At 34.6% G+C, this 18,673-nt stretch overlaps 3 protein-coding genes across 3 annotated transcripts; 2 read left to right on the forward strand and 1 right to left on the reverse strand.

Moving 5' to 3' along the window:
- Positions 1–1,767: 1,767 nt before the first annotated feature.
- On the reverse strand, positions 1,768–3,147 carry LOC130589541 (uncharacterized). The gene is made up of 2 exons (XM_057390821.1): positions 2,798–3,147; positions 1,768–2,215 (listed from the first exon to the last, which is right to left on the reverse strand). The coding sequence occupies exons 1-2, from the start codon at positions 3,145–3,147 to the stop codon at positions 1,768–1,770; spliced, it is 798 nt and encodes a 265-aa protein (XP_057246804.1).
- Positions 3,148–5,073: 1,926 nt separating this feature from the next.
- On the forward strand, positions 5,074–9,955 carry LOC104899476 (endonuclease 1-like). The gene is made up of 9 exons (XM_057390822.1): positions 5,074–5,190; positions 8,156–8,336; positions 8,433–8,540; positions 8,720–8,775; positions 8,924–9,007; positions 9,183–9,278; positions 9,371–9,427; positions 9,502–9,604; positions 9,814–9,955. The coding sequence occupies exons 1-9, from the start codon at positions 5,074–5,076 to the stop codon at positions 9,936–9,938; spliced, it is 927 nt and encodes a 308-aa protein (XP_057246805.1). The 3' UTR covers positions 9,939–9,955.
- A 7,550-nt stretch (positions 9,956–17,505) lies between these two features.
- LOC104899477 (uncharacterized) lies at positions 17,506–18,072 on the forward strand. Its single transcript, XM_010686674.2, has one exon. It carries the CDS (start codon positions 17,506–17,508, stop codon positions 18,070–18,072), a length of 567 nt encoding a protein of 188 aa, XP_010684976.2.
- The last annotated feature ends 601 nt before the right edge of the window (positions 18,073–18,673 follow it).

An 18,673-nucleotide genomic window follows, 5' to 3' on the forward strand; every position in this document is an offset into this window, starting at 1 on the left:
AACTAGTGATTATAAGTAAACTTAAGTATTAGTGAAGTATTCAAATGATAAACAACAAGCTTAACGAATTAGTTTTAATTAGTTTTAGTTAACTCAAACGACTTAGTCATTAGGAATTATAGCCCAAACATAGTTTTAGTAAATAAGTTAGGTGGTTTAATTTAAACAAACTACTTCAGTCTATGAATATAACATGACAAGTCCATACAACAAGTTTAAACTATCTTTTTAGCCCAACATAATAAAATTCAGATTTATAAACACCTAAGTTCTAGTCCAAAAGTATTCTCTTAGGCCCAAACTAAATAACTAATAAAGAATTAAATTTGGGCTTGAAATATAAACTTAGGAAATCAGAAATTAACAGGAGAGAAAAAAAAAACATCACCTCTGCTACTAGGAGCAGGGAGGACGAAATCGTGGCAGGGGATGGGACGCCGGTTCCGGTGAATGGTGGCGAGCAGCAGCAACAATCTCCGGCGGTGGTCTCCGGTGGTACGGCGCGAGCGTATCGTTGGCGGTGTTGCGCGTGCAGCAGTGTCGCGCGAAAAAGAGGAGTGAGAGAGAAAGTGTGAGGAGAGAGAGTGCGCGAGTGTTGGCGCGGATCTCCGGCGAGCGACGGCGAGGCGGGACTGAGCGTGGCGCGAGACCGGCGTCGCGCGACCGGTGGCGACCGGTGGTCGGTTGTGGGGGGAGAAACAGAGGAGAGAGAGAGAATATGGGGTTTTCTTTTTTTTGGGTTCCTTTAATCACCTTTTTCCAGCAAATTATTGACTGAAATTCTGGTTAGTGAGAGAAGAGAGGATGAAGGTTGTTGTTGATGGGTTCTTGGTGTTGAATTCCATGGCTATTTATAGTGAAGTTGGGAGCCTAAAATCAGTGGTTGGGAGGGAGAAGTTGGAGTAAATAATCTGAATTGTTAGCTTGAATAAGCTATGGTGAGGGATTGGTGACAGATTTTTGAGTGAAGAAGAAGAAGAGAGTGTGATGGCATGTGTGCCAAATGGCCATAGGAGGGTGAGGAAGAAGGCACCATTAATGGGGGATTGAACATGGCTTCTTTTCTCTTTTTCCTTTTTGTTTTGCAAATCAAAAATCAAAAATATTTCCACACTAACACTTTTAAACGTGGCTTAGTAAAATTTTGATGCAATAGGAAAAGTGAAAGAGAAAGCTTGGGTTGCCTCCCAAGAAGTGCTAGTTTAAGGTCATCTAGCTTGACCACCTTTTGATGTCACTCTGAATAAGGGTCGGAAAGGGTGTAAACCTTCTTTTATTCAATAGGTTCACCTTCTCGATAGTGCTTAAGACATTGTCCATTTATCTTAAAAGAGCCAGTTGCTTTACTCAAAATCTCAACCGAACCATACGGAAAAACCTTAAGGATTTTGAAAAGGCTAGACCACCTTGAGAGAAGTTTACCAGGAATTAGCTTCAATCAAGAATTGAACAGTAAAACCAACTTTCCGTCATGAAATTCTCGCCTCATGATATGCTTGTCATGCCACCTTTTTGTTCGTTCTTTGTACAACCTTGAGTTTTCATAGCTTCGAGGCGCAATTCTTCTAACTCATTTAGTTGTAATAATCTCTTCTCTACCGCCGCTTGTAAATCAAAATTTAGATTCTTAATCACCGAAAATGCACGATGCTCTAATTCAACGGGGAGATGGCATGCTTTTCCATATACAAGCCTATACGAAGTTATGCCGATGGCTGTTTTCAATGCAGTTCTGTACGCACAAAGTGCATCATAAAGTTTTGTGGACTAATCCTTCCTTGATCTTGCAACTGTCTTCTCTGAGATAGTTTTGATCTCTCGATTAGAAATATCCACTTGGCCACTAGTTTGTGGGTGATATGAGAGCCCCACTCGATGATGTACTCCATATTTCTTCAACATAGCTTCAAACTTCTTTTCGACAAAATGCGTACCTCCATCACTAATCAATACTGGTGGTACTCCAAATCTAGGGAAAATCGTCTTCTTAAAGAACTTTTGAACCACACGAGCATCATTAGTAGGAGTGGCAATAGCCTCAACCCACTTTAAGACATAGTCCACAACAACTAGAATATACCGATTCCCATATGATGAAGGAAAATGACCCATGAAATCTATGTCCCATACATCAAATGATTCGACCGCAAGAATGTTGTTTAGAGGTATTATTCCTCCTAGAGATATTCCCAGTTCTTTGACAACGATCACAAGACTGGACATAGGTATGAACATCCTTGAATAGAGTTGGCCAATAAAAACCACACTGAAAACTTTTTGCAGCAGTCTAGCAGTTTTAGCATGTCCTCTCACATGGAGAATCGTGACAATGAGAAATTATAAGGCTTACCCCAGCTTCTGGAATGCACCTTCTAATGACGCCATCCGCGCATCCTTTGTAAAGAAAAGGATCATCCCAAAAGTAGTTTTTTAATTTCTTCTTCTGTTGTGATGAATAACCATGAGGAACAATACCACTAGCCATATAATTAGCTATATCAGCATACAGGGAAACTCCTTAACAGAAAGAGAAAACAAGTGGTCGTCAGGAACGAATCATCAATGGGGAGGCCTTTATCATCTCCATCATCAAGGACAAGTCGAGAGAGGTGATCAGCAACAAAGTTTTCTGCTCCCTTCTTGTCCTTTATCTCTAAGTCAAATTCATGCAGCAAGAGAATCCAACGAATCAAACGAGGCTTAGCATCCTTTTTACTCATCAAATACTTCAATGCCGTGTGGTCCGTATGAACTATCACCTTCGACCCAACCAGATAGGATCTAAACTTCTCCTTACATTCCTCGTGTCAACAACTCCTTGATAGGATCATCACTAGGTAATGAACGGAATTCCTCTAAGAGCCTCTTGTACGTCGTAGTTTCCCAATCCTCTTCATCGGCACTTCCCATGAGAACAGTTTGCAGCGAATCATCAAGTTGTAGACTAAAAGCTTTTACCTCAATTGCCTCATCTAAAACATCCACCCTATAGATAGTCTCCCGAAATGAAGGAGCTTCCATAGAGTTTGTGGGATTGTACTCCATCTTCTTATTACCCACTTTAAAGGTAATCTTTCCATTCTTCATGTCAATGATGGCTCTAGTAGTGGCTAGGAAAGGTCTCCCAAGAATGAAGGACCTGCGCATCTTCCTCCATCTCCATTACTACAAAGTCACATGGAATGAAAAACTTCCCAACACGGAGGGGAACATCTTCAAGGATACCAAGTGGATACTTTACAGTTCTATCTGCTCATTATAAGGAGATACATATGGGTTTTGGTTCACCCATTTTAAGCTTTTTGCAAATTGGCATTAGACTAACACTTGCCCCAAGATCACAAAGCGCCTTTTTTATTTCAACATCTCCAAGCTTTACAAGAATAGAGTAGCTACCCGGATCCCCTAGCTTCTTAGGAAGCTTATTATGCAAAATAGCACTACATTCTGCTGTAAGTGAAACAGTTGCATTCTCCTCGATCTTCCGCTTGTTTGAGAGCATGTTTTTCAAAAATTTTGCATAAGAGTGGTATGTTTATGTGCAGCTTCTTCAGTATATCAAGGAACTTCCCATATTTCTTCTCTAATTTTGCATGGGCCAACCTTTATGGGAATGGAACTAGTGGCATGTATGGCCGAATAGTGGTAGGAGTAGGTTCCTTCTTCTCTTCTTCAACAATCTCGTTCTCTACCACTTTCTCAGTTTGAACCACCTCTTCCACTGATGGCTCCTTCAAAGGTTGATCTTGTAGCTCTTTTCCAATTCCTCAAAGTCACAACATTGATATGACCCTTAGACGATTGTTTTGTATTACCTAGAAAATGACCTGGAGATTTCGAAGATTGGCCCGCCTGATGTGCAAGTTGGCTTATTTGACTTTCCAAGAGCTTGTTCTAAGCTTAAATTTGTTGAATTGTGTTATCAGTCTTCTCATTTTTCTTACCTTGTTGAGCCATGAAGTTGGTTTGTTGGGCTAAAAGGTTCTCCATCATAATCTCAAAGTTGCTCTTCAGTTGAATTGGAGGAGGTTGTTGATTAACACCTTGATTGCCATGATAACGGAACGGTGCTCTAGCTTGAAAACCTGGTGGTGCAATTAAAGTTATTTGCGAGGTGGGGGAGATGGACTGAGTTGTGCCTGGGTGTTCTTGTATGAGAATGCGGGATTATGCTTCCACCCCTCATTGTACTTGTTAGAATATGGATCATATGACCGCTTTGGATTGGAATTATAAAGAGCATTGGTTCTCTAATTGTCATCCCATCATTGTTGATTTGACATTCAGTAGCAGCATGTCCTTGTACTCCACACATCTGACATGAGACCATCATAGATGAACCAGCTTGGAGTCGATCAAACTTGTGAGATAGTGCCTGCACAATATTAGTCAAAGTGGTTAGCACATCAATATCATATTTACCTACCTTCTTAGCACGGTTCCGACCACTTTGATGGTAGTTGTCGTTGGCCGCCATCTTCTCAATTAACTCCTTTGCTTCAGTTGAATTCTTAGTCATAAGAGAACCACCTGAAGCACCATCAATGTAGATACGAAACTCATGTTTCAAACCATTGTAGAAAGTTTGTACCAATATCCATTCGGGAATCCCGTGATGAGGGCATCGTCTTTGCAAACGTAGAAACCTTCTCCATGCTTCATACAACGATTCGGCAGTTGTGGTGCAATTGGTTGACAAAGGTGAAGGGGTGGCGCTTCCTGGCCTAGATGGCTAACATCCTAGGGTGTGTAAGAGGCCTAAACAGCTGTAATATACAGAATGAGGTGAGGAACTTTATTCACACTCACAATATTAGATTATTTAGTCTCTTTAAAACAAGAGTGAAATCCCATAATTTAGTCAAACTTTACTCTAAAATTTGTCCTAATTGGTGTTTCTCTCATAACTTAGCTTGTCATGATAATGGAAAGATTGTTATTGGGTGGTGCCCTAATGCATTTAATTTAAATATTACTTATGTAAATAGTCAATACATACATTGTGTTCTGCAAACTAGTGTTGGCTTATTGTTTAGATGTACCTGCTACTATGGGTTTAATGATAACACTAGCATGAAGGAGCTTTGGGAAGGCTTGAGGATGATTGCTGATGAAAGTAATTTGCCTTGGTTGTTGATTGGAGATTTCAATGCCTTGAGTTATACTGAGGATAAGATAGGTGCTCCTACTGTCAGCTTAGTGATGTTAAAGCTACTAGGAGCTTATTTACCTAGAATAATAAATAAGAAAGAGATAGAAGGGTGTATTCTAGGATAGATAGGGTCTTAAAAAATCATGATTGGTTAGACTTGTTTGAGTTGGCTGAAGTTAGTTTTATGCATGAAGGAGACTATGAACACACTCTTATCTATTGAGCATATGCTATGATTGTAATGTGAAAAAGCCTTTTAAATTTTGACAATATGTGGTGCCAACATAGCTCTGTTATTGATGCTGTTAAAGAAGCTTGGAGACAACAAGTTAGGGGGTATCCTATGTATAGAGGTTTGTAAAAGTTGAAGCTAGTGAAGCATGCTTTGAAAGAGTTGAATAAGAGTGAAATTGGTGATATTATTGAAGCTGCTATTGTGAAAACTAGAGAGACCTTGTTGAATGTTCAGAATAATTTGCACCTTAACAAAGATGATCCTAGTCTGATAACTGCTGAAAAACATGCAAACGAGGAGTATCAAAGATCCAAGATAATGCTGAACATCATGCTTCAACAGAATTCAAAGCTAAACTGATTAAAATGTGGGGATGATGTTGAACCAATATAGTTTTGATGATGACAAACTTAGTAATAACTAACAAGGTTTACAAGTTTTATGTGTGCAAGGTTCATGAATTAACAATGGTGCTTTATAAAGATAATAAGTGAAGTTTCTAAGTTGGAGCTCCAGGAGAAGAATGAAGTTCCTGTGTTGGAACTCCAAGAGAAGAAGAGATTTTTTACATAAGGGTGGAATTAGGTTTCTTCTGTAAGAAACAAAGATCTTCATAAGGTAATGAATTGGAACTATGGAGTTGTTCCTATTTACAAAGGAACTGTTCTTATGGAACTATGTTAGTGGAACTAGTACAAGGAAACATGTGTCTAAAACGATGAATTGACTAAAATTATAAGATAGTGTTTATCAGTTCCTTTGTAAGGAACTGATGAACTGGCACTGTTTAGGAACTAACGAAATTAAAGAAACTAGACAAGTAGTATATGGTGCAACAGTTATAATATTGTGTCAGTTGAATTGTTAAAGGCTAAAATTTAGGAAACTGTTTTATGTTTGTTAAAAATCTGATTTTTAGGAAAATATTTATCAAGGAAAGATTTTATCTTTATTGAAAATAAAATCTTTTTTGTTTTTTTTAGATAAAATATTTTAAAAGATATTATTTTGATAAAAGGATTTAATTTTGATTATATTGATTAAAATACTTTTAAATTAAATCAGATTTTTGGTAACTGCATAAGTGGTTGCTATAATTAAGGAAGCAGTAGAATTTCCATAACACACGTATAACGTAGGTCATGGAGATCATGGGTGTCAAAAGGAACGTGTTCCTATGGTTAAGGAACATCATGGGAAAATGTTTTTAACCACTAAATTTAAAACATGATCTAAACCACGTTCATTAAACTTACTGCTATTTAAGACAAGCACTTAATTGAGTTCATTGTGTGTCTAACAAAGTGATAATTAATCTACAAAGGTATTAATTTGAGTATCACTTTTATTGAGTCAGTACAACCAAAGTTCAAAGTTCCAAGTTTCATTGCCATACGAGTTCATTGTTTCATTAGTACTTTCTATCATTCTACTATTTTGTATTTCAAGTTGAGAAAAGAGTTGAGAAGAACTCTTATTGTTTGAGTTTGGGGAAAGGGTTTGAGTGAATCTTGTAAAGTGTGAGGCTTTGAGTGAAGCAAAGAAAGAGAAAGGAACTTCGAGTGAAGTTCGAGTTAAGTTTGTAGAGGAACTCAAGGAGTGGCTCGAGAGATAATAGGTTTGTACAAAGGTGTTTTGGCCTATTATAATGAAAGAGTTGAGTTTAAAATCCCCAGTGGTCAAGGTTGTTTCTTCTTGTTAGGCCCAAGAAGTTTTTCTTTAGTTCCTATAGAAATAACAATTGGTATCAGAGCCAGATCTCACGAAAAGTAGGAAGCCCTATTGAGAAAAAGATCCAAGGAACATGCACTACTACAAAATAAGAAAAACATAACACAGCTATAATAACAATTACTATAGTAACTGTTATCGTTAATCTAAATTAACATTTTACTAACAAAAACGTTATCTAAAGTTTGAAGATGGTCCATGTAAAAGAAGAAACTTAACCCTTTATAAATTAGGCGTTATCTTTTATTCCCTATTCATAATCTTTTTTCCCGTACAAACATGTACACTGTTATCTTTGCTATTTTTATAAAAAATTTAAATGCTTCTCAAATCCCTAACTAATTTAAAACCCCACTACCTTTCCGAAAAAAAAACAAAACCCCACTAACTATTCAGTTTCTCAATCCTTCACTTAGCTTGATTGACGATTTTTTGTTAGGGTTACATCGCCTGAAAAGTAAGCACAACGAGTAACTTCACCGTATTTGTTGTCGGCAACACCATTCTTCTCACCGGCGTCAAGAAAACCATTGTTACAGGCAACTAAATACAGGTATGATGGCTCTTTTATTTCTTATCTTTAAAGCCTTCGAATTTCTTCCCTTTGTCGTTGAGCTTTAAACCTTCATTTTCCAGCGGTATTTAATTCTCTTTGTTCCCTTCTTCTTTTTTATTTTAAAACTCCAACTCGGTGGCATCAACAGCATCTTACGGGTTACAATAATTGGCTGACGACGAGCGAATATCTGTTTTGAAGAACCGGCAATTCAATACAAAACCCTAGACGAGCAAGAAATGACGACAGGGATTGGAAGTTATTTGGTTCCTATATGGCTATATTCATCGCTAGCTCGAACACGAACTGGGAAATTTGAAACTTCTTTGCCACTCCCTGCATTAATTAAGCACATGATAGTAAAAATCCCTTGCAACCGTAGGTCTGTTCATCAATGAAATAACTTACTAACATGATAATTGCTTTATCATAGGGACTAACTAGTTGAATTATATACTACTATATTGCGTGTTTATTACAGAATCTGTTGGAACCAGAGGCACTACACGCAGTAAAGAGTTTATTACCAGACAATTTAGATGGCAACTTATCAGAAATATGTGTGTGGCCTGATCAAGTAAGGCACTGGTACAAATACCGCTGGACTAGCCCACTTCACTTCATTGATACTCCTGATGATTCTTGCTCTTTTGATTATACAAGTAAGCAACCTGATCCTAGAGCGCACGATCAATCTTTAACAAATATCTTAAGGATACAATTTTAAGTTATAACTAACTAATAATGGATTGATTTAGGGGATTGTCATGATCAACATGGTGTTAAGGACATGTGCGTTGCTGGTGCTATCCAAAATTTCACTTCTCAACTTCAGTATTACCGTGATGATACTTCTGATAGACGTTGTAAGATCTCTAGCTTTTATTTGACTCTGTTTCGAATCCAACTTAACGTGTATCGTGGATGCTAAATAGCTTAGTTTAGAGTCTTTGAGTAGTACTGGTAATTAACCAAGATTTGTGGGTTGCCATGACATGCCTATTTGCTCATCTCCTCAAGCGTTTTGCTTTGAAATTATATGCAGATAATTTGACTGAGACATTGCTATTTTTGTCACACTTCATGGGAGATATTCATCAGGTTTGAAATAATCCATATTGATATATCCAATTGTCACTATATATATTGCCAAACTTGCTTATCATCATATAATTTCTATCTTAACTTATAAACATGATTAGCATGATTATAAACTAACAAATTTTTTATGTAAAAATCATTCTCACAGCCAATGCATTGCGCGCATACCAGTGATGAAGGAGGGAATACTATTGATTTACGTTGGTTTAGACACAAGTCTAATCTTCATCATGTAAGTGTATCTGCTAAATACCACTAATTTTTTTTTCTAATGTTCTTTTTATGGTTCCATTTGATCTACTTAATTAGAATATGAGATTAATATAAGAAAACTAATTAGTAAAATTTCATGTCTTTTCTTACGGTTACTCAATCTTTTGACTTTTGGTGATTAATTATATTAATAGGTGTGGGACAGAGAGATAATTCTAACATCCATGAAGGATTACTATGACAATGACATGAATCTCTTACAACAAGACATTGAAGGAAACTATACTGATGTAAGATTTAAACATGATTAATTCACTGATTCCAAATTCTTGTAACATGCTTAATTATTACTAATGTAATTGGATTACTTTGTATTATACAGGGCATATGGTCTGATGATGTCTCACATTGGATAGATTGCAACAGTCTTCATACTTGTGTAACCAAGTATATATATAAGATTGTCTTTTTCCCCATAAATTAGCATATATATTATAGTTTTATCATATCTAGTATAATTTTGATTATGTATTTAACCACGGGTATGCCACAGAAAGCATTAACATAGCTTGTAAATGGGGTTACAAAGATGCTGAGCCTAGAGTAACTCTTGCAGGTAATTAAGCAATAATTTGGTGGTGTAACTTGGAAGCGTGTTATATGATGAGATTTCACCAAACAAAAAAGTTTGACAAATATCGGTAACATAAAATGGCAGATCTTCAATTAGAAGATATTTTAATTTCTATGGAAAAAAGTTTCCCCTTATGATGTTTGTCGTGACAAGTAACAATATTGTTGTTATGAAATGATGTGTGTTTACAGATGAATACTTCAGTTCGAGGTTGCCTTTTGTGATGAAACGCGTTGCACAAGGAGGGGTTAGATTAGCCATGATTTTAAACAAGGTTTTCAACCATGGTCATCAAGCAATGACTGCACCAACATAATTCAATTTAACTCTTTGTTGCTAACTGGCTAACTGCTCAACTTTATTAGGTTACATCCTTTCTTTCCCTGTCTAGGGATTAGGATATATATATTCTGTAAAAGTGGGGACTAACGTTGCGAACATCTGGTGAAACACGCGATGAACGTTGCGAAGGAGAAGCTGGTTTCATTGGGAATACAAGTGGGGACTCGAAGTTCACCCACCATGGAAGCTTTCATTTTACAATTCCCGCACTCCCTTTGCTGGCCTTCAATTCTAAGCATCAGGTTTGGCTTAAATCCACCTTTGAGATGTAGTTTTTGTGTAAACTGTTTTGGAGGAATACGATTCACGCACTCCCTTTGTTGTTTACTCTGTTTTGTATGTTGGGGATGATATAGTTTACCTAAACAACTGATTTTATTGGCTTTAATTTATTAGCAATCTCAGTTACTTTCAACTTTGACCCATGGTCCCATATTGAAAGACGAGGTGACACTCTTAGGGTTTTCGATTTGAGGAACAATTTGTTAATCAATTTTGGGGATTTTAACTAATTTTTATTGATTAATTTCCCCCCTTTCTTCTGGAATTAGTTTAGTACCGGCCAACTCGACATCAAACTTTATTGGGAAAATGAAATTGCTCGTTGGTTTTTGAAGGATTATTATGCCAAGTTTTTCTTTGTCTTTTTTGTTCTTCTCGCCCTACCCCTAAGTTTTAGTTAATTTGCTTATGATGTGGAGAACTATGACGAGTGAATGTTGGTTTATTAAATTAATGTAACCTAATTATCAAATCTAGATTTTTTAGTGTGCTTATTCATAATATGTTTCATTATGTTATATTTTGTATAGAGGTGCTAAAATTGTTATGCTTAGTAAGTTAGTGTTGTTCTACCTTACATGGCTAAGTAATTGCATTTCTCATAATATAGTAAAATTCGCAAGCTTATACACAAGACCAAACAAACAATATGCATTATTTGTAGTATTCAAAGGACGACTGTTGTGCTTTTTCTTGACCATGTTCTTGTTGATGCTATTGTAGCAATAAACCAATAAGATTTTTCATATAAGATTGCACAATGTGAGTTTCTTTTATGGCAATTTTGCTTAAAGAATACTAAGCTCATTGATGATCAGATGTGATCTTACTGCTATTGTTCTTTGCAACAAACTTATTAGAGATTTCTCATCTAAATTCATTTAAGCTCTATGTTATTGATAATTAAAGTTTTCGACATTTGATATATAGAAACAGAAATAAAATGCCAAATAGTCTCTTTAATTACTTCTCAACTACAATTGCTCTGTTGTGTTCTTTTCATTGTTTAGGGTTCACCAATTTCCTACTTGGTGTGTTTGAATATTGTTTACTCTCAGTACAAATTTGTAATTACTAGATCTTTTAGTCTACTAGCCTAATTTTATCTACTATTGCATTATTGGAATGATGTTAGATGATGATGTTGTTATTTTTGTACTTGTGATCGAGGTATTTATTATACTAAAAGATTCTGTAAAAAGTTTTGAAGAGAAAAGTTGTGTATACCTTCTAGTTCAGAGTATGATGCTATAAACTATTGAGTTTGTATAGTATGTGCAATTTGGTGAGTCAAGACATGAGAGAGCTCCTTTGTTTAAGTGTATTTGTGCAATCCTTCATGAGGGTACGGGGGAGTCTTGCCCAGCATTATTATTGATCTCTTTAATTATCTATGTACCTAGTTCCTTTTTCTTCATGTTTACCCTTCTAATTACCATTAGTATAGTTTAGTCATATTCTTTATATCTTTGATTGTCATCATGGGTGTTCTTAAAATTGCAAATAATGTGCTTTATATATATTTTCTTTGATTTTATTTATTGGTGGTGAGAAGTTTTATATATATAATATATATATATATATATATATATATATTATAATATATATATATATATATATATATATATATTGGCGGTGAGAAGTGTAAAATGAAATGGTGAGAAATGAAAGAAGTGTGAGCCTATTTTTGTTATCTATATATCTGTTGTCTTAGAGTCCTTGCCTTCTTCTCTAGCTGTTGGGAGAAAAGAAAATTTCAGCCATAGTATCCAACAAAATTATTTTCCTGAAAGATTAGAATAATATGAACTCTCATAAATGTTGTGAGCTAAGTTCACTAATACAATTATTTTCTGACAGGATATGTATAATAACATTTATTGTCTCATTTTCTCCTAAATGTAGGCCTATGTTACTCGAACTCTGAGACAAGTGTCTAGTGAAAATTACGCATGATTTTGGCATAAAATAAGTCCATACCCATGTCAGAATATTAAGTATCCCACAACTGAGGTAAATTGAAGAGTCTGAGTAATGTAGATGTAGACTAGATCATTTCAGACCAATTTGTATAGATCATGTTAGATCATGTTTGCAGTATCAACTTGCAATCTACATTTTCCAAGGTGTAAAAGGTTGCATGACATCAACTTGCAGATTTTATTTCATTATTTGAGTGTGAATTTATATATGAATGATCTTGCTACACCTATGATAAAAAGAGTTTTGAAAATCAAGCATTGTTTAATGTAGATTTCCTCAACAAAGCAAGCAAAAAAAGCATTGCTAGCTAATGTACCAACCAATTTACTACAATTCATGAAACCTGCATTTGTTTCCTTTTAATTTATGCATGATTGATTATAAAGCTTAATTACTTTTCAAGTTTTTATATACTTATTTTGTAATTACCTTTATTGTAGTACTATTAAGGCATTGGTCCAACCTATTCTCAGGATAAAATTGATGAACTCAAGGAGTTATCGATTACATACGTCGGAGATCAACACGAAGCACAAATGATGAATGTGTTCTAACTTTCTGCCTAATTTTTATTTACCTAAATTCACTTTTGGACATACATTATATTTTTGGATTTGGATATTGACATCATGTGGATGTGGCTATAGGCTAGATTTGATCTTGTTTATGATTTACATTAATATTTATATGTAGATATAGTAGTTTTTTTAGAAGTTCAGAATTATAAATATTAGTTGAATTATTTTGTAATATAAAGAATTTTGGAAGTTTGGAATATCATATTCAATTTATTGCTTGTAAGATCTTATAGGTTGAGTATTAATTATACAACAGATATAGGTACTGTACTGTCTTGTAAAAAAAAAAGGAGTTGTACTGTACGACATTGTTGTGCTGCGTCTGCCGATGTATGTGTGAAATGATAATTTGATTTTTTTTTTTAAATATCATAGATAACAGTTATAGGTAATATATGTTATATATATTATATGAAAACATAACAGTTATTCAACATAAGTGTTAAATTTTCCTTTTTTTAATTTGCCATATAAATAGCAAATATAACACTTATTTACAAAAATGTGTTATCTAGTGGCATAGCATGTATTTTAAATGACTATTATGTTTTCTCTGGCAAACATAACACTTTCGTTAGGTGTTATGTTTACTTTACATTACATTGACTTGGATAACACCTCAAAACTGTTATGTAAAGCCTTATTTAACAGTTATCTTTGCCCTTTTTTGTAGTAGTGATGAATTCTACCAAGAAACTTGAAAAAGGTTACTCAACATTACGACCTCCAATGTTCAACGGTTGATCCTTCACATACTGGAAGAATTGGATGGAGATCTTCATCAAGGCACAAAACTATCAAGTATGGAGAGTTATAGAGGTTGGAGATTTCAAAGTCACAACCAAAAATGAAAGGAACGAGGTAGTTTCTAAACCCATATGTGATTTTGATTCAATTGACTATAAGAAATTGGAAATTAATACTAAAGCTATTCAGCTATTATATTGTGATCTTGGACCTCATGAATACAACCGTGTCATGGGGTGCAAAACCGCTAAACAAATATGGGATTTACTTGTAGTCACCCACGAAGGAACTAGTGAGGTTAAAAGGTCTAAAATTGATTTACTAATGAATAAATATGAACTCTTTACAATCAAACCATATGAGGCAATTCGTGATATGCTTAATCGATTTTCTAACATTGTTAACGAGTCAAAGTCTCTTGGAAAGTATATTTCATCTGAGGAACAGGTTTGCAAAATTTTAAGGAGCTTGCCAAAGGAGAAATGGATGGCTAAAGTAACTGCTCTCCAAGAAACCAAAGATTTCACCAAGTTCAATCTAGAGAAGCTAGCTAGTTCATTGTTAACCAATGAACTCCAATTAGGAACTCAATATGGTGAAAGTTCCACAAATCGGGCACTTGCTCTAAAGGCTGATAAAGACGAAGAAGAAGAGGAAGACTTTGATGTAGAAGAAATTATGAAGCTTGTTCGAAAATTTAAGAGGATGTACAAAAATCTGAAATCGAACAAAACCAAAGGAAAAATTCTTCTAATTCAAAATTTGAATATGGTTGCTATAAATGTGGTAGCTTAGATCACTATATTAAAGAGTGTCCCTCTTGGGAACAAGAATCTAAAGCCGAAGAGGAATTTTGGGACAAAAGAACTGCTCAGTGATGTCTAATGGCCAAATCTGACTTTAAGTCTAAGACTGAGTTAAGTATTAATAAGTCTAATGTGTGTTCAAGAGAGGAACTCAAGAAAATGTGGGTTCCTAATTCTAACAACTAGACGTTATGAATGCCTTAGTGAGGGGGAACAATATATGACAACTGTTGTTCCTTGCGTTTATCTACTGAAGTATTTAAATTTCTCTCACTCAAAAGGCATACAAAAATTGTAGAGATGATTTTGTTAAGTAAGTTATGATGTCTTGTTTTTCTCTAAATGGCAAAGTCATCTAGCGTGCATATGTAGAGTTTTTGTGAAATGTCTTCCATATAAATATGTCACCACAATTGTTTCTATGTTTTTTGCATATTCATGAGTTAAATTTAATAGATGACTCATTGATTTCTTTGTACTATTACCCTTATTGTCCATATTGCTAATTGTTATTCAAAAGAAAGATGAAGTAAAAAAGTGTAGTTCCTTTCATTCAAGGAACTCATTTATTATACATTCGACCCACACCGAGTGCATTACACGTGAATGTCCAATTATGAGTATAAACGAGCAATATCATTCTCTAGATTATCAAACCTCTTATTCCATCATTTATTTTTAAAGAGATAAAAAATCCTTCAAAATTTTCATATCACATTTACATACCATTTTCTTTCTAATCAGTTCATTATATATCCAAATTCTTCAATTTGTGTTCCTCCATGTTGATGATGCAACATTTGAGGGGGAACTAAGGAAAGAAAAACAAAATTTTGATGGAGAATAAGTTGATATGGAGATGAAAAAGGAGAGATTGAGGGAGACAAAGAAGAAATAAAAATATGAGAGCAAACAAGAGAATAAAAGGAGAGATGTGTGAGAGGTAGATAGAGAAGAAATTCAATGTTCCATAAGTTATTCAAGTTCCTACTTCTTCAAAGCTGTCATAAACTCTATGGGTTCTAGTAGTCCCATGTATGTTCCTTTCGTATCAAATCTGAAGTAAACAAAAGGAATTAATTAGTTCCTTGAAACTTAAAGCAAGGAACAAACAACGAATTTTCATTCAAAATACGGAAAAAGAAGTAAGGAAGTAATGGTGGAGGAACAAGTGACCAATTCATATAGATATTTTTTTTAGCCTATTCCAATCATTCATTCATAGAAATGAGCCTTTGATCTTCTCTTTGAATTTTATTGGACATTCTATTTGTTTTCTACTCTATGGATTGCACTTTGGTACAGTGGTGGTTTATGTTTAGTATGATTTAGCTTCTTTAACTAATTGATAAACATGTGTATGAGGATGGCTAATATTACTAGATTGATGTTTGAGCAAATTGAAAAATTTAAACTCATGTTTGACCATTAATTATATATTTATGGTGGTGTTGTGTCACTATAAGTTTGGAAGATTGATCATAAATTCTTGAAAAATAATACGCTTTTTGATGATGTCAAAAGGGGGAAGATAATGGCAAAGTAGCTTATTTATTGTTCTTAATCTAATTCATTCTCTACTTAACATGATCTTACATTGTTATATTATGTGTTATTTGTGTTAGTTTTATATTACTTTGCCTTGGTTTGTCATCACCAAAAAGGGGAAAATTCTTGAGCCAATATGGTTTTGATGATGACAAACTAAAGTAATAACTAACAAGGTTTACAAGCTTTATGTGTGCAAGGTTCATTAATTAACAATGGTGCTTTATAAATATAATAAGTGAAGTTTCTAAGTTGGAACTCCAAGAGAAGAATGAAGTTCCTGTGTTGGAACTCCAAGAGAAGAAGAGCTTTTTTACATAAGGGTGTAATTAGGTTTCTTATCTAAGAAACAAAGATCTTCATAAGGTAACGAATTAGAACTATGGAGTTGTTCCTGTGAATAAAGGAATTGTTCCTATGGAACTATGTTAGTGGAACTAGTACAGGAAACATGTGTCTAAAACGATGAACTGACTAAAATTATAAGATAGTGTTTATTAATTCCTTTGTAAGGAACTGATGAACTGGCACTGTTAAGGAACTAACGAAATTAAAGAAACTAGACAACAGTAGTATATGGTGCAACAGTTATAATGTGTCAGTTGAATTGTTAAAGGCTAAAATTTAGGAAATTGTTTTGTGTTTGTTAAAAATCTGATTTTTAGGAAAATATTTATAAAGGAAAGATTTTATCTTAATTGAAAATAAAATCTTTTTGGTTTTTTTAGATAAAATATATTAAAAGATATTATTTTGATAAAAGGATTTAATTTTGATTTTATTAATTAAAATACTTTTTAATTAAATCAGATTTTTGGTTTACTGCATAAGTGGTTGCTATAATTAAGGAAGCAGTAGAATTTCCATAACACACGACTAACGTAGATCATGGAGATCATGGGTGTCAAAAGGAACGTGTTCCTCTGGTTAAGGAACATCATGGGAAAATGTTTTTACCCACTAAAACATGATATAAACCACGTTCATTAAACTTACTACTATTTAAGAAAAGCACTTAATTGAGTTTAATGTGTGTTTGACAAAGTGATAATTAATCTACAAAGGTATTAATTTGAGTATCACTTTTATTGAGTCAGTACCACCAAAGTTCAAAGTTCCAAGTTCCAAGTTTCATTACCATACGAGTTCATTGTTTCCATTAGTACTTTCTATCATTCTACTGTTTTGTATTTCGAGTTGAGAAAAGATTTGAGAAGAACTCTTATTGTTTGAGTTTGGGGAAAGGGTTTGAGTGAATTGTGTAAAGTGTGAGGCTTTGAGTGAAGTAAAGAAAGAGAAAGGAACTTCGAGTGAAGTTCGAGTTAAGTTTGTAGAGGAACTCAAGGAGTGGCTCGAGAGATAATAGGTTTATAACAAAGGTGTTTTCGCCTAATATAGTGAAAGAGTTGAGTTTAAAATCCCTAATGGTCAAGGTTGTTTCTTCTCGTTGGGCCCAAGAAGTTTTTCCTTTGTTCCTATGGAAATATTAGATGACGATACAAAAAATTTATAGCAAGCACTGAAGGCGAGAAGAAGACAAAATAAAATCAATGCTATTTATGATAGCAATGGCATTTGGGTTAACCATAGAGAGAAGATGGTTGAAGCTTTTGTAGAGTTCTATAAAAAATTATTCACAAGTACTGATCAGAAGCAAATTGTGTTACCAGCCCGGGTTAATAGAGGTAAGAAGCTTATAGAAGGTCATCTGAGATCTCTTCAGGTTGCTTTCACCAAAGAAGATGTTAAGAGAATAATTTTCAGCATCCCTGATGACAAAGCACCAGGGAGTGATGGGTTTAATAATAATTGTTTCTACAAACACTACTGGGAGGTGATATGGGAGAATATTTGTGAAGCTGTGTTAGAAATTTTCAAGACATGCAAATTGTTGAAGGCAGTTAATGTGAACACTCTCACTTTGATTCTAAAACTGAAGTGCCTTGAAAATGTTACTGAATTCAGGCATATAGTCTGTTGTAATGTACAATATAAGTGCATTACAAAGTTACTAAGTGAGATATTGAATCAGGTCCTTCCTGACATTGTCTCTGCAAGCCAAGGAGCTTTTATTACAGGAAGAAATATTCTCCACAATGTGATGATCTGTCAAGATCTCTTCAGGTGCTATAAGAGGAAAAAAACAAGAGCAGTTGCACGATGAAATTGGGTTTAAAAAAGGCTTATGATACTGTAAGCTGGCAGTTTATTGAACAAATGCTTGATGGTGTTGGGTTTCCTAAGGAGTTTAGAGATCTAATCATCGTGTGTGTGAAAACTCTAATGTATGGGGGCATCTTCATGTTTTATTGAGCTCATAGGGGTTTCAGGAAAGGGGACCCTATGTCCTCCTTGCTCTTTTCCCTATGTATGGATTATTTAGATAGAATTTTGATGTACATTAGAGATATGGATGGTTTTAGGTACCATGTCAAATGCAAAAAGCTAAAATTCACACACCTTTGCTTTGCAGATGACCTGCTACTTTTCTACAATGGTGATTTTAGGTCCATCTACACCTTACTTCAAGGTTCCAAATGTTTTCAAATGTGTCTGGTTTGGAGGTGAATAAGCATAAATATAAAGTGTACTATGTAGGGATGATTGATCATGACATTCAGAGGGTGACTGATGTGAGTGGTTTTGGAGTTGGGAATATGCGTTTCAGATACTTGGGTATTCCTATATCTACTAGCGAACTTAAAGCTAATGACTGTCAAGGTTTAATTGATAAAATGTTGTGTAGGATTAGAGTTTGGAATACT

Source organism: Beta vulgaris, chromosome 7 (genome assembly GCF_026745355.1).
Source record: "Beta vulgaris subsp. vulgaris cultivar EL10 chromosome 7, EL10.2, whole genome shotgun sequence".
Taxonomy (NCBI): Eukaryota; Viridiplantae; Streptophyta; class Magnoliopsida; order Caryophyllales; family Amaranthaceae; genus Beta; species Beta vulgaris.

Excerpts from the sequence above, each read along its gene's own strand:
- LOC130589541 (XM_057390821.1), bottom strand. The coding sequence starts at position 3,147 with ATGCGCAGGTCCTTCATTCTTGGGAGACCTTTCCTAGCCACTACTAGA. Across the intron at positions 2,216-2,797 it reads GAGTTGTTGACACGAGGAAT|TCTTGTGATCGTTGTCAAAG; the intron begins GTAAGGAGAAGT and ends ACCTATGTCCAG.
- LOC104899476 (XM_057390822.1), top strand. The coding sequence starts at position 5,074 with ATGAAGGAGCTTTGGGAAGGCTTGAGGATGATTGCTGATGAAAGTAAT. Across the intron at positions 8,541-8,719 it reads TGATACTTCTGATAGACGTT|ATAATTTGACTGAGACATTG; the intron begins GTAAGATCTCTA and ends AATTATATGCAG. Across the intron at positions 9,279-9,370 it reads TTGAAGGAAACTATACTGAT|GGCATATGGTCTGATGATGT; the intron begins GTAAGATTTAAA and ends TGTATTATACAG.
- LOC104899477 (XM_010686674.2), top strand. The coding sequence starts at position 17,506 with ATGGTTGAAGCTTTTGTAGAGTTCTATAAAAAATTATTCACAAGTACT.